Genomic DNA, 24,187 nt, shown 5'->3' on the forward strand with positions numbered 1-24,187 from the left:
GCCATGGAAGACTATAGTGACTGAAGAACTTGTGGTGAAATAAGAAAAGGATGAAGTCTGGTCAACTGAGAGGGGAAAATAAATTCTATCTACTTTTTTGTTAACTACTATCGAACATCAGTATATAGTGAACATTTAGGAGAATGGATGTCTGTGATTAAAGTTCAGAACCTCCCACCCCTTCTATTAAAGTGAGAACTCTCTATATGCATCTTTAAGGCTTCCAAAAAGTCTTTTAGCAAAACCAAGCTTGACTAGACTTGCTGATATTTCTAGACTTGAAGGGAAAAAAAACAGAACAAAATACTTGAGAGACAATGCAAAGCCATTTTTTTCTTTGGCCTGCTGGCTTGACCCCCCTGTAAAACTCACCAGTTTGGTTTTGGGCAGCAGCTTCAAGCTTGGGGAAAACTGAGAACAAAGAATTTCTAGCTGGATTTAAACCAGGACCTTGACAGAGGCAGGGAGAGCTAGGGGAACCCAGACTCCAAAGGCTAGGGTTTCTGGGAACTTAGACCTGCCTGTGGCTTCTGTCAAGGGATGGCAAGACTTTAGGTAAGATAGACGTGTGTAAACCTTGCACTGTTTTTAAAATCCTTTTACTCATTAACCATAGAAACAAAGCATGATGTAACAATACTTCTGTCTTTGTGTCACTATAATCCATTGGTTCTGAAGAGAAGTACTGAAGATATCCTAGAGGTCCAGCTGGGTTCAGTAATTGGAGTCAGTCTGCAGGGTCTTGTAGCTTAGGACCTGGTCCAAGAGTGGGAGAATCATGGGATTTTGCCCTGAGTGTGCCTACATTTGATCTGGGAGGCGTGATTCCTAGCTTGCATAGGCATACCTGCGCTAGCTCTGCTTAAGCTAGTGTACTAAAAATAGCAGTGTAGCTGGGGTAGCCTAAATGGCAGCTTGGGCACACTGCTTGAATACATACCCAGGGGGCCCAGATGGTATGTACTTAGACAGTGAGCCTGTGTCACCGTCCAGGCTACCCTGGCTTCACCGCTATCTTTAGCATGCTGTCTCAAGCACAGCTAGCATAGGTACTGTATGTCTATACAAGCTGGGAATGATGCCTCCAAGCTGAAATGTAGAGGTATCCTCTGAGGGATGAGGCATGAAGCCTAAGATCTGAGGAAGGTGCCCTCGGAGGCCACAGAGTTGCAGCTAGTCCTGAATTGTGACACTTGCATTGCTAGAACAGGATCTTTGTGCGCTACTCTCTTATTTATTAAATAATGACAGGTTTCAGAGTAACAGCCGTGTTAGTCTGTATAGTTTATTTCAAGGAAATCGATGGGTGTTGGCTGGACAAGTTCCTTCAAACAGTTTTGTTTTATCTTGATCTATATGGAACAATAAAATCATCTGGTGGTTTGTTTTTTGACTTCTCTTTCTCACCAGTTCATTGCCAATGGTAGGACTATAGTAGGTAGTATCGTCTGTCTTACCTGTAGGACACTGCAGCTTTTCCTCATTGTATGAAATCTCCCTCTGTACAGGAAATGATAATAACGTTGCCTGTGAAGTCAGATACTAGTGCTGATACAGTTAGAGATACTAGCTATCTTGGTGAGTTAAATCTGTGCATCATCCATAGTATGATATACATTCTAGCACTGATATAGTGATGCTTTCCCATTTAAGGGTAGGCAGTGAAGTTTATACTGGTACACTTTAATATAATAAATTCATAGATTTTAAGATAATAAGGGACCATTAGATCACCTAGTCTGCTCTCCTGTGTTTCACAAACTTTGAAATTTCACCCAGATACTGCTGTATTCATCCCAATAACTTGTGCTTGACTAAAGCTTATCTGCCAGAAAGGCATCCAGTCATAAGATGGAGTATCAACCACTTCCTTGGTAGTTTCTTCCAGCAGTTAATTACCCTCATTGTTAAAAAATTGTCTCTCACTTCTAATATGAATTTGTCTGGCTTCAGCTTCCAGCCATTGGTTTTTATTCTGTCTTTTCTGCTAGATTTAAGAACCTTTTAGTGCCTGGTGTGTTCTGCCTGAGAAGGTGCTGAAACATTGTAGTGAAGTCACCTCTTGATCTCTTTACTTTGTCACCCATTGATGGCACATAAGCAGAATATTTGGTGCCAAGATATTTGAGCAGTTGGAACAACAGTGGAGGAGATTTTTCAAAGGCACATATGGCAGCTAGGTGCCCAACTCTCTTTGAAAGTCAGTGGTAGTTAGGGCCTTCACTACTGTTTGTGCTTTTGAAAAATCTCCTCCCCAAATACATGGCTGGATTTGTGAGGGTCGTCTCTTTCACTTTGCAGTTCTGTGACTTAGTCCTTCTGAGAATCTTAAAGTACTTTAAAAACATTGAATTAAGCCTTGCTGCATACCTTAAAATGGGTAAATAGCCCCATTTGCTGACTTGGGGCATGGAGGGGGAGTGAGGCACAGAGATAAAGGCTAAAACTTAGAATTCAGGGGGGATCTGTGAGTGCTCAGCATTCTGTAAATCAGACCACTTGTTTCTGTGCTTAAATATAGATATAGGGGCCAAACTCTAGGAACCCAGCTCTGTAAATCTTGGCCTAAGTGACTTGCCCAAGGTCATGGTAGAATTGTGTTTGTCAGGATCAGAACCTGTATATCTCAGTACCATTCCTTAACCTTAAGACCATCTTTCTGCCTCAGGTCTGACAGCTCTATTTCTGACCTTTTTTTAAAAAAAATTTGGAATGGGGGTAGGGGAAGAAGAGTTTTATTGAGAACATTGGTGTGTCCTCTGCTGTGACTGAGAGACTACCTAGTTTCATCGTGGTTAGTTGAAGAGGAGTGGGAGTCAGGCTCCCCGAAGCGTATTTCTCACTGCGGCTGTCTTGCTGTGTAACCCAGGACAACTCAAACCAGCATGTTCCAAAGTGGCCTCTGATTCTGAGAGCCTCAATTTTTTTGGATGCCCAACTTGAGATATAGGGCTAGAGGTGCCAAGCACTGTGGTGATAAAAAATATGGATGCTCAGCACTCCTGAAAATCAGACCCATGCTGCCTTGAGTTGACCACTCAAAATCAGAAGCTACTTTTGAAAATGTTAGTTTAAACCCCTTTCTGCTTCCATTAACTTCATTTTTATATATAATATAGTGCAATAGTACCTAGAGGCATTGAATCATGATTGTACTAGGTGCTGTGCATACACACACAAAGATGTGGTCCTGGTCCCAAAGAATTTACAGTTTTAATGTTAAAGAGTAGTAATACTTGCCTACGTCATGTGGGTTTTGTAAGTCCTAATTAATATAAGATATCCTAAGATGAAAGGGGCCATAGATGTGCAGAATATGGTAGGTGAGTTTTGTTTCAGTGTGCTATGATTTTACTTAAAACATTTGAGTTAACATTTACAGTGCAGTTTTCAACAGATGGTGAGAGAGGATGCTGCAAAAGTTTAAACTGAGGACTACTTTTGGCATGTGATTCAGAATAAGATGAAGTATTGTAGTATTTAGAAAAATAATGCAAATAACTTGTCCTCCTATGGCTGAGCCAAAGGGGTACTGACAAAATAAGTAGGGCTGTGCTGTGTGTTAAGATCTCTTGGAATGCCAAGACCACTTGTTTCCTTGATTACTGCAATTCTCTTACAGTGGATGACGGTACTGGGGTCATAAACTGCATCTGCTGGAAAAATCCCAGGGAAGCAGAATGGTCTTTGCCAGGTAATATATGAGTACATAACACTTTTCAGCTATGACTTAATAACACTGCAATTTGTGTCGGTTTTTTTTCAGATCGGATGATAATTTATCAAGTCAACACAATAGCAAATTGCATTTACAGGCACAAAGAATATTTACAAGTACATCCTATAGCCTGGGCAGCTTTGAGATACTTACCCCGTAACATAACTTCTCCCTATACAGTCATCTTGTGCTGTTACTAATGGTGATGCCAACAATAACATTGCATCCATGACCATTAGTACCTTTGTTTATCAGAGTGATGTAGTGTTTCAGTTCGACAGTACAAAGAATTTTCTTCCCATTGTGTGACCTCATCTGGTAAAAAAAAAAATATCCTGGAAACTTGCCATTTGTTACAGCTGCAATTTCCAAACTGAACCAGTTGACTTCTGTGGCCTGTTCTGTTTTTTCTCTGATACATCAGGCGTGTGTACCCTCAGTTTTTCAGTTTGTGTGGATATTTGTTTTTCTTGCTCCCACATGCATGTGACCATCATCCACTGTCTTGAAAATAGCACATAACCACCTGAAAACATGAAGGAAATAGTTCAGTGAGCTGGACTGTTCCAAATCTGCAAAAAAGTGGTGATGCAGTCCTTGCAGATCAGTGGTAGTGAAATACTTTACTTATGTCTGGCTTTTTTTCCTAAGGCATTTCCCCCCCTTGCTACTCCCTTAACTGTTTTACACTCAGATTAGGGGTGTGGCAAAGTCCATTCAAGTCTTATACTGAGTTCAAGAGGCTCTGGATCAGACACATTTATAACCCTTGAGGTCAGTTATACATTTGGGGGGGGAGGGGGGCAAATTCTCTGCTGGAGTAAATGGTTGGAAAACTTTTGAAGTCAGTGGAACTGGTGCCCATTTACATCAGTAGAGAATTTGGTCCTGTGTGTTTAACAGAGCTGATTTTAATGCATGTGTCACTCCCAAATAAGTATATCAAGGTAAAGCATTAATTTCCAAAATGTAATACCGCAATAAGGCCGCCAAGTTTCATCTGGAAGGTTTATTAGTCTGTGTTCATTCTGAGCATATTTGACAAAAGGGTAGCAGCACCATTTGCTAACCTGATCTATATTCTTCGAATAATCTCTTTCCATTGGTAAAATAGCTTATAATTTATAAAACCATCTGTTGAAAGGAACAGGCAGACTCTTTTCCAGCCTGCTGCAGCCATGATTGTAGCTGCCAGGATCATGCTTTAGGTTTCAAACAATTAAGGAATCAGCTTGACTCTCAAGCAAAGGTGTTACATAAATGTGAAGATCTGTCAAGATGCATTCACATCATTACAGGCACAAAATGGCACCACACGAATACTTTTGTGTTACCTCAGATGACTCAGGCTTTCACTTCTATATGAAAGCTCTGCTGATTTTGCTCAGCCTAACAGTCTGGAAGGATGCCCAATTTACAATTAAAATCTTTGTTTTTTATCACAGTTCAGGGTATGTTCCTGGTGAGAAAGTCAGATGTGTTTTTCCATGAAGAACAATACCTGAATGGTTTTAAAAAACAAATATGTAAATGCAGAGCCTTAAACTAAAGACTGACACGTCTGGGATGTGCTGCCTGGGAACTCCAATGCTGCCGAGCATGCTGCTCTCTTTAATAAGATGGCACTATGAAACTTAGGTTCTTCTTAAAGTTCTGTCCCTGTGGGTGCTCCATTTCAGGAGTCTGTGCATCCTGGCGTCATTGACGGAGATTTTCAGTAGCAGTGTCCCTCTGGATTGCACATGTGCAGTGATTGTCTCGTGGTGCTGTTGGCGCCACATCTATCCCACATGCGCCCTGACCTCCTCAGTTCCTTCTCAACTGCCCTCAGCCTGAGATGGAGCTCCATAGCAGTGTCGACGACAACGCAGGAAAATAATTAGGAATAGTTTGAATTAATTAGTGATATTTAAGTTTAGTTTAATAGTTAGTTTCCCATCTCCTTTTTCCTTTTGAAAAAAGAAATTCTTCTTTACACTTCAAACAACCGATTCAGCTGCCTAAGTTTTATCCCAAGCCCCATGGGAAAACACAAGAGGCTGTCTTAAATACTTTAGACATCAGGCACGCATTAATATTCTACCTGGACACAACACAGCCCTTTCAAAAATCCCCCCAACTTTTTGTTTCCACAACCAAATGTTCCAAGGGCTCTGCAATATCCACACAGAGACAATCGAAATGGATCTCCAATTGTATCCATACATGTTATCAACAGCACAAAACAGAACCCCCACCAGGGATCAGCGCCCATTCAACAAGATCAGTGTCTACCTCAATAGCTTTCTTAAATAATGTACCAATGGTAGACATATGCAGAGCAGCCACCTGGGCCTCTGAACACACGTTTACGAACCATTATGCAATTACTCAAGGTTCAAGCTCAGACACAATGCTAGGTCTCGTGGTGCTAGCCTCCACTATGCATACAACTCCGAAGCCCCTTCCATCCACACGAGGGTGCTGCTCTTCAGTCACATAAGTGGTGCACCCACAGGGACAGCCCTTGAAGAAGAGAAGATTACTCACTCTGTGCAGTAGCTGAGGTTCTTCAAGATGTGTGTCCCTCTGTGTGCTCCACTACCCACCCTCCTCCCCTTTACTTTGGAGTTCGCAGTATGGACTCTACTGTAGAGAAGGAACAGAGGGCGTCGGGTCGCGCATGCGCTCGATCAGGCTCCACCAGCTCCGCGAGACAATCACTGCACATGCATGACCCAGACGGACACTGCTACCGAAAATCTCCAATCAACAGTGGTGGACGCACTGACATCTGAGGTGGAGCACCCACAGGGGGACACATCTTGAACCTCAGCTACTGCACAGGATGAGTAACCTTGTCGTAGCTGATCTTCTCTGTTAACTCTGCCTTGAAATTGTGACAAGGAAAGCATCATTCTATGACTTATCTCTGATTTCCCAACATCTTTTGAATCAGGACTAGACACATCTTGCAGCAGTGATCTTGCTGAACAGATGAAGAAGCTCCAGGAAGAGGTGCTCCAGAAAACCAAACTGGAAATTGGGGATGTTGTCTGGGTCCGAGGTCATATCCGAATCTACAGAGAGCAGCGAGAAATTCAAGCCTCCACCTATTGTGAGCAGTATATGTTTGTTTCTCTTAAAAAAACAAAACACAACACTTAAGTGAACTTGTGACAAGATCACAGTGCTGATATTAAGTTATTAGCTTCTCTTCCGCTTTATCTGAGAGCATTTCATACATCCTATGTTTTATATGATTTCTGATCTAATACTTCTGCATTGTAATTCTTGGGGTCAAACTGAATGTGTTTTTAATAAGCAACATAATATTAGTTCCACGGTACAGTTCATTGAGCAACACATCTCTTCTTTGTAGGTGTTCTAAAACAGTGATTCTCAACCAGGGGGACACAGAGGTCTTACAAGGGGTACATCAACTCATCTAGATATTTGCCTAGTTTTACAACAGTCTACATAAAAAGCACTAGCAAAGTCAGTACACACTAAAATTTAATAGAGACAATGACTTGTTTATACTTCTCTGTATACTATACACTGAAAAGTAAGTACACTGTTTGTATTCCAGTTGATTTATTATATAATTATATCATAAAAATGAGAAAGCAAGCAATTTTTCAGTAATAGCGTGCTATGCACTTTTGTATTTTTATGTCTGATTTTGTAAGCAAATAATTTTTAAGTGAGGTGAAATTTTGTGGTACACAAGACAAATCAGATTCCTGAAAGGTATACAGTAGTCTGGAAAGGTTGAGAGCCACTGTTCTAAAAAAAAAAAAAAACACATACAATTTATTCTTGAAGATAACCATAATGCTTATAAGGATGCTGTCCAGATACTGTGACTTTTGTTATGGTGGTTTCAGTATTCAGCTTCGGTTTTCTTTGACTTAAGAAAAGGACTTTCCTAAAGTGTTGCAATGTGAATTGTGGATCATTTACACTGCATTTCACCCAGAGCAACATCACTTTGGAAAAACTGGTGACAGTTGTCACAACCTGGTCCAGTCACATTCTCTAGACAGACACTAATTTGTTGTAATGGGATCCAGGTGCTCAATCCCATATGCTGAGAAGCCACCTGCGTGTGGATAGTGAATGGTCACAGTTCCTAGTTCTGGACCCTGGAACAAGTGCCACAGCCCTCCGAAGGCCCCCAGTTGTTTAGACATGTTCCCTTCCCCCCACCCCAGAGTTCATGTGGCTGTGTGAGCTCTGGTTTCCTCCATCCTTCAGGGACCACATGACAGTAAAGCATGGAAACACAGGCTTAGCAAAGGAGTTTCTTAGACTGACACTCTCACACTCACTCTCCTTACTCTTAGAAAGCACAGGAGAGTTACAGATAAATGGAAAACAAGCTACTGAATGGAATCCTTTTCTGTCTGATCCCAGCCCCTTTTGTGAGTCTCTGTATTTGATTCATGTCCATTAGGGAGGCAAGGTCCCTTCTGGGAAAGGGCGGCAGAGCCTGCCCGAAAGTGGTGGTGGGGAAGCCTGGGGCCAGGGCCCCCGCCCCTCCTCTTTTGCCTGAGGCCCTACCCCCGGCCAAGCTGGAAGCTGGAGCGGGCCGGGAGGACAGGAGGGTCCACGGCTACGTACAGCTGCCTGTGTGCTGTGCACGGCTCTTATCTGGACCTGGCTCCCATTGGCGGGGGTTGCAGCCCGGCCATGGTAAAAGCCACGTGGGCAGCTGTGGGGTGGTGTGGACCCTCCTGCCCTGGGCAGGGGGGGGCCCCTGCGGGATGGGGACATAAGCCGGGGGCTGCTCTCGACTCCCCCCACCCCCTCCCCACCTGAGGCAGGTGGAAGGTCCATGGCCCCCACAGCTGCCCAGGCTCCCCTGCCGGGCTATAGCTGCCGGCTTGGCTGGGAGGGACGGAGGTGGGACTCCACCGAAGTGAATAGGCCAGGTCCCCACCTTTCAAAAAGTGGGAGGACCATGGCTCCCTGGCCCCACCTATTCCCATGCCTCTGTTTCTGGGTCTTCTGTTTGACTCGGAGAAGCGCATCTTTTAAAACAGTCTCTGCCCTTCTGTCAGATGGGCAAATGGGGAAACTGCAGCTCTTCAAGCCATGTGCTCAGGTTAGGGAGGAATCCAGCACCCCTTTCTCCCCAAACAGGTTTCTGTGCAGAGACTACCTGCAAGGCCTTACAGCTAGTAACTCATTGTTCCACCTCTGGAGGGTCATTCAATGCTGATGACCTCTTGATTGCTTTGTTGCACCTTCCCACACATAGCTCCTCCCTACACGTCAGCTTCCTGCTATCTAATGGGTGATCCAATTCAGAGTGACTGTAATAAGTGCAAACAGTGTTCATAAAACCAATTCAAAATTGGACACACCCATTCCCCAAACTATCACAGCAATCATTTGCTTTTTTGCAAGGTAAAAAGCACTTCATTTATGGTAAAAAGCACTTTTGGTTAAGTAATAACATAAAACGTTTTTTTTCTTTACAGTAGAATAGCAGAGAACAAAATGTGCCAGCTATGTTTGGCATGAGAAACTCTCTTGTGCTGCTCCAGTTTATATGTAGCAGCTCAGCTGTGCTCATCTAGTGAATTAATATCGAAACCCTGGTCATGGTTTGTTTGTTTTGTTTTCTCCATATCCTTGCAGATAAAGTGGATGATCCTATGTGTGAGGTTCAGATTTCAAGGATGTTGGAGCTCCCATGCCTCTATAGAGAAGTTTATGATAAGCCTTTCAAAATCCCGGAGGAGGCACCGAGGTAAACAGGACACTTATGTTGGTGTCCAGTCTAGGTGTGAAATACCCACAGCCCTTAGCAGAAGTTAATGTGAATCTCCATCGTGGAGATGAATGTCATGGTAACCAGATTAAAAGCAAAGCATGTTGTGCAGTGTGCTGTTGCACTGGAAAAGGCTGGAAATACTTTGGAAGCAGTGTACCCAGCATTTAGGGCAGGGGGAAATAGTTGGATAGCCTCCTCTGATTAACAAAATTTTGACTGGCTGTAAGGAGCTGCCCTGTAGATTTTCATGGCCAAGGTCTTTTGTGGTGGGAGACCAAAACAGGAAATTAGAAGACATCTCCCATCAACCCCACCTCCATGCATCTGCATCCTCGCCCCACCTCTACCCATACATACCTAAAAGTATGAACTAATTTCTTTGGAGGGTACAGCCCTTTGACACAATATTCTTTGCTACAGCCACTGATGTGGTACAGCAAATGTGAGAGTCTGTAAAAACAGTTAGTGAGGAATATGGACTATTCCTGAATGTGATGAAAACAAAATGCATATGCGTTGACACAGTTAACAAAAACAGGATGCAAGTGGGCATGATGATTAACGGAGAAGTTGTAGAGGCAGCAGATTAATTTAATTATCTGGGATCATATATATCCAGCCAGAGAGGCTGTTCCAAGGAAGAAAACTAAGGATTGGCTCGCTAAACTATGGCCTCCCTTAAGTGTGGAAAAAATATGGCATCTCAAAATGTATAAAGGTCTGACTGGTGAAAAGCCTAACTTTCTCCATAGAGATTTATGGATGTAAATCATGGGAAGTTTTTCTGCTCACAGGAAAAAAAATGTAAGCTTTTGAAATGTGGTGCTGGCAAAGGCTCTTGCATATCTCCTGGATGGGGGGGGAGGGGAGCAGAAGACAAATATCTGTGTTCAAAATATTATTGGAGAGAAGCAGACCCTAATGTTGGAAATCAACAGATGCAAACTTATGTTTTTTGGTCATATTAGGCATAGAGATAGAAATAACCTTGAAAAAGTTATTATGGAAGGCATGGTGGAGGGTTGTTATAGGGGATGACCAGCAAGGAGATGGATGGATGGTGGGTGGCAGATCACTGGCAAGTCAGCTGCTGAGTGCTTGCAGTTAGTGATGGATTGTGAAGATTTCCGAGAATTCTGCTATAATGTCACCGATATTCAGACATAAATCCATTTATTCATGTTCTTACAGGTCTTTAGAAATTTTGAAAGAGGGGAAGCACGTGTATGTGTCAGTCACACCCAGGACTTGTCTATGCTACAGATGTTTGCTGGCATAGCTATGCTGGGAGTCCCCTGGTTGGAGAGGCAGCGTAAGCCGACAGGATTTTTTCGGCCAGCATAGTTGAACAACACTAGATATGCCAAGACAAGCTCTCTTCTATTGGCAGAGGTGCATGTACACCTGGGGGTGAAGGGTTGCTCCCAGTGCAATGCTGTGTCAAAAAAGCTAATCACTATTCCTCTGCCTATACATTCAAGGATAGGAATGGGAGGTATTTTACTTGTGGTGGTCATTTTTTTAACGTTGAGGGTGGTTAACCATTAGAACAAACTACCAAGGAGCTTGATGGACTCTTCATCTCTCTTGAAGTCTTCAAGTCAAGACTAAGTGCCCTTCTAGAAGATAATCTTCAGCTAGATGCAAGTTATTGGAATTCATACAGGGCTAGCTAGGTGAAACTTAATGGCCTGTGATATACAGGAGGTCAGACTAGATGATTTGATGGTCCTTCTGGTCTTGAACTCTACGAATATTTTGTGATCAGCCTAGCTCTCTCAACTGGTGTAAAGCTCTTTTTTCTAGCCCTGATGGGTTGAAAGAGAGCAGATATTTAGATCTCTCTGGTCCAGGAATGAATGTCATCCTGTGGCTCGGATCTGCGTAACTTTGGGGGTAGACATTCCTCATTTTGGTTTTGTGGATTGGGTGTGGAGGGAGAGTAAAGGAGAAAATAGTGTTTTTCTAGCAGAGTTAGGTGGGAAAATGACAACTTGTAATTCTTCCCCCAAGTTTAAGATGTTAGTAGTACCTGTGAGGAAAATATAGGTTAGCAAGCAGAAAGAAGGTGCAAAGTGAATACAATTTGTCACATAAGTTTTCCTACTCTGTGTGAGCATGTATATAAATGGTCAAGATTTTCAACAATGGATGCCTAAACAAGTAGCTGGATCGCAAAAGTGCTGAGCACCCAGCAGCTTCCATTGACTAGAATCAGAAGCTTTATTCCATAAGAAAACTATGAATCCCCCTTTCCAATGGTCTGAGATCTTTGTTTCTTGACACCGTAGATCATGAGAGATCAGACCTTAAAATCACAACATTACTGTATCGCCTGTCTTCTATGGGAGCTGCCAAATACTCGGCACATATGAAAATCAAGCTGTTTATTTCAGAGCCTAAATAAGGATGTAGGGGTGAGATTTTTCAAGAGCACCTAAATGAATGAAGTACACAAGTCCTATTGACTTCGGCTTAGGCACATTTGAAAATCCCACCCTCTGAGCTGAACTTTAGGTGCCTGTTTTTGAAAAATTTGGCTATGTACTTTTTTTGTCTTGTGACCAAAGCTTTGTATCCCTATAGTGCCCCAGGTGGTCTGAACCTTAGGAGCTCAATTGACTTGCTGAGCGAGAAAGTTAAAGACTTCTTATTGGAGAACAGAATTCAGACCTTTTACCAACAGGAGCTGGAAACAGTCAACAATTTGGTGTCACTGGCCAGTCAGCCTGTGTCCAGGACTGACTCTCAGCTGGTAAGTGCAGTAACTTTTGGCTTTTGAGTGTTGAGTAGGGAAAATGCTTGCTAGCAGATTTGTGCAAGTGGAAATGTATTGGGTTTTCAACCATCTCTACACATTTAGGTGCCAATTCCTGATCTTTAGCTGTAGGCATGAATTATTGACAGTACCTGGGAAGCCCTGTAACTTCAGACATTTAAAATGGGGCTGGAGAACCGAGGGGAAAACTCTATTGTAGGGAACAATATTATGCGAGCTGCAGGGGTGTACTACATAATCTAATAATGGCTCTGTTCAAACTCTAACTTTCATAAATCTGTGAAAACTAGATACACAGTGGAAATAACCGTGTATGAGATCTCTTGAAGGCACTGCAGCAGTTTGTGGGACAGGCCTGGGTAGTGCTGAACTTGTTGAAGGAGAGACAAATGAAGCACAATATATTAAAATAGGTTTAAACTTACAAAGGAGTGGGTGGACATCTGCTTCCTATTACAAGTTCTCCTTGTTGGACCTCTCCAGTTGTGCAAGGCCAGGGTTGTGGGATGGAGCGGAGATCAGAAGCCTAGATCTAATTGGAGTCAGCTGTACATAAAGAAACTGAGAAAAGGGACACTTTCCAATAATATGCTAGTATGGTCTCTGGTTCTCATTCTGATGCTGGCTAAATGGTAAAATGCATGTGTATCATGCTGAAAATGTTATGATATTGAGATAAAAATCACAGGCCAGATTCTCAACTGGTGAAAATTGGTGTCTCTCCATTGAAGTTAATGGACTATACTAATTTACATGAATTGAGGCTCTGGCCCATGTACATATTAGTAATACAGCTAAGGATTTAATTATATAACAGCTGAGAGTATTAAACCTGATTATTAGTAAAGTTGATTCACTTTTGCATTTCACTGTCCCTAGATGGGGAAAAATGCATTGATAAGTTTCACTTTCTGGTTCTGGTGTGCTAGAATAATACTCTGGCTTTAGATTTGCAACACTGTAGAGGGACATTTAAATCTGAAAAAACTTCTTCATTGAATTCAAATAATAATGAAAACTACCTCCCACAGTTTTGTAAACTGCTTCCTAGTGGTTGCTTCCTGGAGACCATTTATTTTCTTTTGTCCTCTTTTTTATTAAAGGAGCTTTTGTTGTTGTAGTATTTTTAACAAAGCAAAGAGGAATGAATATTAACAGGAGGCCTGACAGTCTGTGGTCGAGAAACAGTACAAGAACGTCAAAGACAGGACTGGGCATAAACTTTTTCCAAACCAGCTAAAAATAATTCAAACTGAAAGTCCATAACCATCTGGATTATAGAAAAGAATGATCATTTTGACTAAGGATGAAAAGTTCCATCACTGAAGTCACAGCATTCATAGAAGGAACAGGATAAATGGTTTACAAAAGCCATTCAGAGTACAGAAAGGTGTGTGTGTGTGTGTGTGTGTATACAGTGCTCATTACAGTGGAGTCCTGATCGGGGAGGAGAAGGAGTTGCAATGGGTACTACCATAATATAAATCCCTGTTGCTGCAGCTCTTGGTGCAAGTGGCTTTTTTAAATCCCAGGGAGTCAGATACCCAGTCATTCCTCCTGAAAAACAGCGTTTCTCCCATATGCCTTTCACCATTAATCCACCTTACAAAGTGTGTGTTTGTAAAAAGGAAAACCTGCAATTGTTATGTGATGTACACATCTTCAAACCTGCTCCTGCTAATGTCCATTTGTAAGAGTATTAGATTGCCCATCTACTCAGTCATTGGACAGTGTCCATTTCTTGTAACCTATAAAGGGCTGAGTGGTCCTCAACAAAATAAGTCCAATGGGCCTGACTCTCCATTGTCCTGGCAACCATTTGCACTAGTGCCAAGTGGTTATAAAGCCACTATAGAAGTGATATATATTTTGGTAATGTCTTACATCAACTTGGCACCAGCGCAAATGGTTACAGAAGGGACAGGGCAAGAGAGAATTGGGTCTAATAGTTGAATATGGAATTAAAGGGTTATACAAAGATGCCCAAAATGTAAATCTACCAAGCACACCCTGATAAATGATACTTGTTTACTATTTGCACTTAATGTAGACACTATAGGACTTGGTTAGATTTTGATATATAGTCGGTTTCTTTTGGTGATTCTCATTCTCTAGCACAAGGTTGCACTGTTTAGAATGTTAAAGACTGAAAGGGGTTAGGTTTAAAAAATGTGTTTATTTAGTATACTGATATTCATATTGGCTCTTGCTAACAACATTGTTTTAAAAAAACTTGGGGACCTTCCCCCCATAAGCGGTGCCCCTGCTGTTTGAGTGATATCACTTCCCCCATCAGTTGTTGAGGAAAAAAGTGAGTTTCAAAAATAGACAAGATAAATACTGCAGTGAGGATTACAAGCAGGAAGTAGAGACAAATGTCACCCAGTATTTAGCATGACCATGAAGACCCCAAGTCCACCTAAGAGTGCTACTGTGTTTGACAGATGAACGAGAATTTGGTTCTTCTTTGAATGAAAATTATATATAAACTTTATCCATCCAGTTCCTGAACTGGAATAAATAGCTCCTCGGTGTGGCTCGCAACCAAGTGGCCGCAGTTGTATCCTACCCTGTGGTTTAGTTTCCTGAGTTAAGCAGTTTTCTTTGTACTTCCTCCATTATGAAGCTGTACAGTGTGCTCTTGTAATAACACCATCCCACTTGGTAATATGTCACTAGTTTGGACAGCTCTTTTGGAATTGTGCTTTCCAGACCTGTCTGTTTATACTTTCCTTGGTCTGATTATAACCTCAAGGTCAACAGGGACAAATACTTAGAACAAGGAATTTAAAATGCTGTTTATATTTACTCCAGGCCTGGGTTTCTAGCGTGTCCTGCTTCATGCATACGCTTGATACTAATGTGCTTGTCTATCAGCTTCCTGGCATAGATTTATGTCTCCCTGTGGAGACAGTAGTGCAGATATGATAACAAGATGACATTAGGCCTGACAAGCAAGTCTCTTTTACTGAACTTGTCACCCACTCTAAGCCCAGGCTCAAGAACCATGTGAAAAGCAAAGAGAAGTTGATACAAACAATACCACGTGCCATTATACCAGGATACTTTAATACCCCCAGGTGTGCTGTGTCTTCAACACTCTTCCCAAGCAGAGAGGATAATTCGTGCACCACTGCACACCTTGACCTGTTATTGCTTGGATAACTTTTTTGAAAGGCATAAGGTGAGAATAATTGGCTACACAAATTCCAACCTGTGGTGCAATATGAGGCCACTCGGCTGGGAGGATGCGATTTAAAGCACAAAATTGACAGACTTGGATTCTATTGCTGGCTCTGTCACAAGCTCCATGTGTGACCCAGGGAAGTCGTTATTTAAACTCTGCCTCTGTTTCCCATGTGTAGAATAGGGATAGTGGCCTAAACTTATAAAAGTGACTGGCGATTTTGGATGCCTCCATTTTTAGGCACTCAACTGACATACTGTAAAGGGGCCTGATCTTCAGATCCCTGTGTTCTTAGGACTTTTCTGAAATCTGACCTCTTTTTAATATGTCTCAAGTTGAGCACCCTAAAACCGAGGAACCCAAAATCTAGTCACTTTGACAAGGTAGCCCAGTAGTCTCGCCTAACTCATGTGGAAACTGTGAGGATTAAGAATTTGATCCAAAGCCCACAGAAGTCAATAGGATTCTTTTTCACGTGCTTTAGATCAGGCTGTAAATCGCTAATGTTTATAAAATGCCTTGAAATCCTCTGATGTGCTGCTCTATAGAGGGATAAAGTATTATTAGATGAGCCGTTTTGCAGGACTTCACAATGTTAACAGCCACCTTTTATTTCTCCAGTTGTCAAGCCTTCGTTCTGCTTCAGGAGGAGGGGCAGGAATGTGATATCATGCAGGGTTACCTGCCCACAGATTCCTTGTCTGATTTGTTATTTGTTATAACCTCGTACACGCATACAACTGTACAGTTGTACAGTTGGTGTGCTTGTACCAAAGAAGACTCAATCCCTGCCTATAAGAGCTTAGTCCAGTGGCACAAATGGGATACTATACAGCCCAATACCAAAAGGTGTATGGTCACTGTAGTTGTAATGTTTTGTGGAATAGGCATGAGGTGTCTTTGGAAGACAAGAGCTGAAGGGTTTGAATGTGCATTGAGAGGCTTATTCCAAGCAGCCTGAATGGCATGAAACAAAGCACAGTCTGGAATAGGAATAAGGCCATTATCTTTGAAAACTCATGGCGATCGGGGGAGGTCCCGGACGACTGGAAAAAGGCTAATGTAGTGCCCATCTTTATAAAAGGGAAGAAGGTGGATCCGGGGAACTACAGGCCAGTCAGTCTCACCTCAGTCCCTGGAAAAATCATGGAGCAGGTCCTCAAGGAATCAATTCTGAAGCACTTAGAGGAAAGGAAAGTGATCAGGAACAGTCAGCTTGGATTCACCAAGGGCAAGTCATGCCTGACTAATCTAATTGCCTTCTATGAGGAGATAACTGGCTCTGTGGATGAGGGGAAAGCAGTAGACATGTTATTCCTTGACTTTAGCAAAGCTTTTGATATGGTCTCCCACAGTATTCTTGCCAGCAAATTCAAGAAGTATAGGCTGGATGAATGGACTATAAGGTGGATAGAAAGCTGGCTAAATCGTCAGGCTCAACGGGTAGTGATCAATGGCTCCATGTCTAGTTGGCAACCAGTATCAAGCGGAGTGCCCCAAGGGTTGGTCTTGGAGCCGGTTTTGTTCAATATCTTCATTAATGATCTGGAGAATGGCGTGGATTGCACCCTCAGCAAGTTTGCAGATGACACTAAACTGAGAGGAGCGGTAGATACGCTGGAGAGTAGGGATAGGATAGAGGGCCCTAGACAAATTAGAGGATTGGGCCAAAAGAAATCTGATGAGGTTCAACAAGGACAAGTGCAGAGTCCTGCACTTAGGACGGAAGAATCCCATGCACCGCTACAGATTAGGGACCGAATGGCTCAGCAGCAGTTCTGCAGAAAAGGACCTAGGGGTTATGGTGGATGAGAAGCTGGATATGAGTCAACAGTGTTCCCTTGTTGCCAAGAAGGCCAATGGCATTTTGGGCTGTATAAGTAAGGGCATTGCCAGCAGATCGAGGGACATGATTGTTCCCCTCTATTCAACATTGGTGAGGCCTCATCTGGGTACTGTGTCCAGTTTTGGGCCCTACACTACAAGAAGGATGTGGAAAAACTGGAAAGCGTCCAGCGGAGGGCAACAAAAATGATTAGGGGACTGGAACACATGACTTATGGGGAGAGGCTGAGGGAACTGGGATTGTTTAGTCTGCAGAAGAGAAGAGTGAGGGGGGATTTGATAGCTGCTTTCAGCTACCTGAAAGGGGCTTCCAAAGAGGATGGATCTAGACTGTTCTCAGTGGTAGCAGATGACAGAACAAGGAGTAATGGTCTCAAGTTGCAGTGGGGCAGTTTTAGGTTGGATATTAGGAAAAACTTTTTCACTAGAAGCATGGTGAAGCAGTGGAATGCATTACCTAGGGAGGTGGTGGAATCTCCTTCCTTTTGAGGTTTTTAAGGTCAGGCTTGATAAAGCCCTGGCTGGGATGATTTAGTTGGGGATTGGTCCTGCTTTGAGCAGGGGGTTGGACTAGATGACCTCCTGAGGTTCCTTCCAACCCTGATATTCTGTGATTCTATGAAAGCCTATAGGAGAGACACCTGGATGGTGGGTTGGAGGAGGTGAGGCCACAGATACGGGCAAGAGAGGTCTTAGGGGTTACTTTGAAAGTGAAGTTCCCTTTTGTGGAAGACCGTAGAAGGGACCGGGGGAAGCAAAATAAAAGGGGCTTTTGGCAGAGGTGTCTGAGGTTGACTGGAAGGTCAGCAACAGAGGAGGCGTTTGCAGTAATGAAGAAAATTACCAAACCATGAACTAAGTGTAAAGGTGAAGAGGAAGGGACACATGCTGGGACACTTTATAGAGAAAAATGGCTGATTCCTTCCTGTTTCTGAGTTCCCCTGTAATTTTCTGTGCCAATGCCCTTCTACCATCCCGGGGGCCTACCAAGTCCCCTGGAAGGGCGGCTGTCCCAGGGAATACCTGTTGTTGTTGTAGGCCTGTTCAAAGTGTGTCAAAGAGGCTTCGATAAGCAGGAACTGTTGCTTTTTTTTCTTTCATTCTAAAGCCTGTTTTTGTTTGTTCAATTCTGTCAATCTCTCGTCACACATCCTTAATAATTCTCTTTCAGTATCCATCCAAGCTAAGCCATGTGTCAGCTTACAGAGAGCATGTTCCTAATTATCTCCCTCTGACGGGATCTCAGCATTAGAGCAAACTGAATAATTATCACACTCCTTTGGAGATTTTTGTCTCTCTCTCTCTGATTCCCTGATTCATTGCTTTCACATTAAAAATTGATTAGCACCTTGCAAGAGGCAATTGCTTTGCTAGCAGTTTCTCCTGCTGTTGAAGGTTTATTCCAGCATCTAGAAGGGGAACATTTCTTCCTTTTTGTGGAGAGGTGCGTGTGCGTGTGTGTGCATGTGTGGAGTGGGGAAGCTGTGCTTTCCTGTGAGAGCCCTAATAATTGCCCAATCTCCCTTATTTCATTCTCAAACCCATCCATCCAGACCTCGGATAAAAAAGCCACTAAGGGCTTGTCTTCGCTACCAGGGAGATGGATGCTGCTGCAATCGATGCAGTGGATATCAATTTAGTGGGTTCAGTGAAGACCCTCTAAATCGATGGCAGAGCGCTCTCTTGTCGACCCTGGTACTCCAGCTCTCCGAGAAGAGTAAGGGAAGTCGACTGAAGAGTGTCTTCTGTCGATGCAGCGCAGTGAAGACACTGGGGTAAGTCGACCTAAGCTATGTCGACTCCAGCTACGTTATTCACATAGCTGGAGTAGTGTAACTTAGGTCAACTTACCCTGGTAGTGAAGACAAGCCCTTGATGTGCTTCCTCAGTTGGCCAGAAGGGTCGCTGTAAATCAAAGCAAGTTTCTTTCTATGCCCAAAAAAGGAGCCACATTGTGAACACCATGCTTCCAGCCGGTAAGGGCATGAGAGACGGGTCACTGAAACAGTTTGCTTGCATAAAATGATGTTGTCTGAAAGAGAGAAGGGACGGGAATGATGGGTTTGGCAGGATGGAAAGTGAGGTGCTCCTAGAGAAGGGTAGATAGTGGTCTTGCCTTTTCCTGCCTATGCAGCACACTCTTCTCTCCTACCCCCATTTACTTTCCCTCCCTTACTTGGTATCATCCATTTCCTTCCACTCCACTTACTGTCCTTCCATTCTTTTAGCCTTCCCTACTCCCTCACTTGCTCTGCTCTTCCTGACTCTCACCATATTCCCTTCACTCCCTATCCACGTCTTCCTCTGCGAATCCCATCACTTTCTACATTGTCAGTATAGATCCCTCAATTCTAGGTCTCCTCTTCACTCCACAAGCCCCTGACTTCTGTTTTTTGTTCTTCTTGCTGCCATGTTCTTTCTCTCCCTAATACAGCCCTTTGTTCCCAACCCTCTCAAAATTTACTCCCCTTAACACACTTCCTGTCTTCCCCACAGTTCTCGTCACCTTGTATGCATCTCTTACCCTTTGCTGGTGAATAAGGAAGTGTTATTTACCCTTTCACATAATGCAAGAGCCAGGAGTCCCCCAATGGAATTATAGGTAGCAGGTTTAAAACAAATAAAAGGAAGAATTTCCTTGCACAATGCACAGTCAACCTGTGGAACTCTTTGCCAGTAGATGTTGTGAAGTCCAAAACTATAACAGTGTTCAAAACAGAATTAGATAAGTTCATGGAGGATAGGTTCATCAATGGCTGTTAGCCAAGATGGTCAGGAATGTAACCCCATGCTCTGGGTATCCCTACCCTCTGACTACCAGAAGCTGGAAGTAGACAACAGGGGATGGATCACTCGATTCCCTCTAAAGCACCTGGCATTGGTCACTGTCAGAGGACAAAAAGAAAAGGAGTACTTGTGGCACCTTAGAGACTAACCAATTTATCTGAGCATGAGCTTTCGTGAGCTACAGCTCACTTCATAGCTCATGCTCAAATAAATTGGTTAGTCTCTAAGGTGCCACAAGTACTCCTTTTTTCTTTTTGCGAATACAGACTAACACGGCTGTTACTCTGAAACCTGTCAGAAGACAGAATACTGGGCTAGATAGACCATTGGTATGACCCAGTAAGGCTGTTATGTTGTTTCCCTCCTATTGTAAAACCTGTGTTGTCAACTCTTGCGATATGTGTTTGCTTTCTTAAAGACCCAGCTCCTGGAGTCATGTGAATGGGAATCTTCACTTTTGCAATTTCATGGCTTTTTTTTTTTTTTTTAATTTGTAAAAATTTCTCCATGACTATAGAGGAAATCTTGAAAAATGACCTGTGTGCCATTCTAAAGGTTTAAAAAAAAAAGGCAAATAAAAAGAAATATATTTTTATTTATAAAATCTCATGATTTTGGGGGGGCCTGACTGGTGATTTTTTTTGAATGCTTGGGGTTGGCAATATTGCAAACCCCTCATTACTATTATTATTTGTATTACTATAGCACCTAGGACTCCAGGTCAATATCCTGTTGTGCTAGGCACTGTACAAACACAGAACAGAAAGATGGTTCCTACTCAAAAAAGCTTAATTCTAAGACAAGATAACAGATAGATGGGGGAGCACAAGGCAGCAATGAGACAATATTGGTCAGTCTGATGGGTAGTGGTCTTAGCACATCAGCAGCTTAACCTCTCTTCCACCCCTTCCATCACTCCCTTTCTCTCCTTCCACAAGTCCCTTCTCCCCCACCACTCCCATTCCCTTCCTTCTCTGGGAGACTTGCTCAGTACTGACTCCGAGAGAAGCGTGTCCCCATCCCTCAGATTCTTGTTGGAGGTCACCTATGCAAAGCACTGATCAATCCACCTGCCCCTTCCCAGCTAGCTTGTGAAGTCTGTCAAAATCAGAACCTAAGTGTGTGTGGCTGCAGCTGGAGGAAGGAAGTTAGTCCATCAATCAGTCTCCTAATCTGCAAGCATCATAGCAGCCTTGGGGGTTGCAGTGTTCCAAAGGAAGGAATAGGTGACTGTATGTGGCAGCCATTTCAGCAAAGAATTAAGAAGGCAATAGATGACTTGGGTGGTTCTGCTGTCATGCAGGGACACACCTGTGATTCCCTTCTGGCCTGAGAATCTATTCTGCATATAATAGATATAACTTATGAACTCTTGAGCTAGAGGAACTGGCTTGGCTTTAGTAAGGAAGATGTCTAAAAACTCTGACATACTGGCTCTATTGAAATCAAAGGGAATTTCACCATTGACTTTAGTAGGGCTAGGATTTCACATCTTGTGTATATGTTGTTTGTTCCTTTTTTCCCATCCAGATGGATTCAAAAAGTGAACCCAGCTCCAAACTGATTCACCGTGCATTCAAGGAAGCGATAAAGGTGCTGCAGGAAAAAGGAGTGGTTTTCCAGAAATCAAATAGCCCCAAGGATGTATATCATGTAAGGAACTGAATTGTAATTATGGAGATGTGTAACCAGAGGTCATGAATGTCACATCAGGCAGGAGCCATTCTGCAATATGATTGAATCACATAGTCCTAGAGGCCCTTTCAACAGGGTGAGGTGGACCCTGTGGGGTCTGTTTACATGTTCAGAAGTTTTAGCTCTCTTCATTGCTTCTTCCCCTCTTGAGTATCTTTTCAGTTTATTTGTGTACATGTTTGAGAGAGCTGGACAGCTGCTGCCTCTGCCTCTTGGTGACCAGCAACTGCAGTGGACACCCCTTGCAACCCCACACATTTAGCAGATGTGATCACATAGTGAGACCATCCTGCACATTCCCAGAGGAGAGGTGCAAAGTGGCACCCTTAAGGTCCACTGGCACTAGATCTATCGAGTGAATGCAAAGGGAACCACCTCCTTTGGTCTAACCTAGTTTCAGCTAGGAGTGGTTCTCTCCTTACCTAGAGGTAGCACCCTGACTCCCTCTCCACTGGGTTTCCAAGTCCCTTTGAGTGACTTCTTTATACCAGTAGGTGCCTTATGTTATGACTTTCTGAGATGCAGAGGCTGAGTCTCATGTTCCTCTCCTTAGAGGAACTGTTGAGGCTAATAAGCTGCATAAAGCTGACTCATGTTAGGATTTAAGCCATTACCTTAAAATCAAAGAAATCTGGATTTTTGAGCTCTAGTGCTCATGAGAATGAGAGACTAAGAGCAGGGGCTAAAGCCAGCAGTCGCCGAGACAGGTGCTATGTAAGTTTCCTACTTGCAGTTCTACCACATACAGCATATACACATTCCTTTCAGTTCTGCAGCTGCACCTCAGTCCTGACCTGCAATATTGTCTGTTACTGCAGTGCTGAGCCTCTCCCATGCAGCTCTGCCAATGCACGTTAAACTTGCTGTACCACCTACATTCCAGCACTTATGCACCCTACACAAAATCCAGCTTTGCCTATGCAACTCAGTCCTAACCTGCTGCATCCCAGGGTGTTCCAGACCTCGGTCCTCTTTCGTTAGGCTGCCTAGTTACATGGTGGCTTGGTGATGCCCAACAGAGAATGGGACCTATCAAACTCGTATCCCCCTGTTAGCTGAGGTAGGATTGGAACCCCATGCTCTAGAAATAGCAGACTAGTGCACTTACATGCTGCATTGCTCACCTTCCTTTGGGAATTATTCTTATATCCTGTCTTTCACCTAATTGTTATTAATATTGTTTGTTTATAAAAAGAATAACTTTAAGAGAGAACTGACTGTTTTTGTATATAGCACAAATGCAAAGGTGCAGTCATGGTAAAGGTTTCAGAGTAGCAGCCGTGTTAGTCTGTATCCGTAAAAAGAAAAGGAGTACTTGTGGCACCTTAGAGACTAACGCATTTATTTGAGCATAAGCTTTCGTGAGCTACAGCTCACTTCATCGGATGCATACAGTGGAAAATATAGTGGGGAGATTTTATATACACAGATAACATGAAACAATGGGTGTTACCATACAGACTGTAACAAGAGTGATCAGGGAAGGTGACCTATTACCAGCAGGGGGGCGGGGGGGGGACCTTTTGTAGTGATAATCAAGGTGGGCCAGCAGTTGACAAGAACAGTAGGAGGGGAAATAAACATGGGGAAATAGTTTTACTTTGTGTAATGACACATCCACTTCCAGTCTTTATTCAAGCCTAAGTTAATTGTATCCAGTTTGCAAATTAATTCCAATTCAGCAATTCTTCAACAAAAAAACTTCAGAAACAGACTCCAACGAGAGACTGCTGAATTGGAATTAATTTGCAAACTGGATACAATTAACTTAGGCTTGAATAAAGACTGGGAGAGGATGTGTCATGCCACAAAGTAAAACTATTTCCTCTCCTGTTCTTGTCAACTGCTGGAAATGGCCCACCTTGATTATCACTACAAAAGGTTCCCTTCTGCCCCCCCTCCCCCGGGCTCTCCTGCTGGTAATAGGTCACCTTCCCTGATCACTCTTGTTACAGTCTGTATGGTAACACCCATTATTTCATGTTATCTGTGTATATAAAATCTCCCCACTATATTTTCCACTGAATGCATCCGATGCAGTGAGCTGTAGCTCACGAAAGCTTATGCTCTAATAAATTTGTTAGTCTCTAAGGTGCCACAAGTACTCCTTTTCTTTTTAGTCATGGTAAAGTTAGGCTAGCATGTACCTTCATAGTTCGTGTGTTACAGGACAGACTGCTGTGAATCAGCAATTTCTCTTGCATCTTCTAGGTGACTGACCAGGATAAGGAGTTACACAACGTGACCCTTGGTGTTGTCAAAGCAGATTGTCGAAAATCCAGGCGTAAGTAGTTGTGTGGTCTGGTTTCTGAGCCAGTGCTGACCTATCATAGACAACCGTATCTCCTCCTGCCACTCAATTAGAATAGCCCTTTCCCTTTTTCCTGAACCCAGTCTCGTCCTCCCTCTCTT

General features: G+C 43.0%; 1 protein-coding gene across 12 annotated transcripts in view; it reads left to right on the forward strand.

The window, feature by feature from the left end:
- STN1 (STN1 subunit of CST complex) overlaps positions 1-24,187 on the forward strand; it is a 64,495-nt gene that overhangs the window by 32,298 nt on the left and 8,010 nt on the right. For all 12 annotated transcript variants that reach the window (XM_027820333.3, XM_037905689.2, XM_043551923.1 and 9 more), the window contains 6 exons: positions 3,623-3,694; positions 6,657-6,815; positions 9,347-9,458; positions 12,069-12,237; positions 21,611-21,733; positions 23,987-24,059. In XM_027820333.3, coding sequence (XP_027676134.2) covers positions 3,623-3,694; positions 6,657-6,815; positions 9,347-9,458; positions 12,069-12,237; positions 21,611-21,733; positions 23,987-24,059 — 708 coding nt within the window. The remainder of the gene's footprint in view (positions 1-3,622; positions 3,695-6,656; positions 6,816-9,346; positions 9,459-12,068; positions 12,238-21,610; positions 21,734-23,986; positions 24,060-24,187) is intronic.

Source organism: Chelonia mydas, chromosome 7 (assembly GCF_015237465.2).
Source record: "Chelonia mydas isolate rCheMyd1 chromosome 7, rCheMyd1.pri.v2, whole genome shotgun sequence".
Taxonomy (NCBI): Eukaryota; Metazoa; Chordata; order Testudines; family Cheloniidae; genus Chelonia; species Chelonia mydas.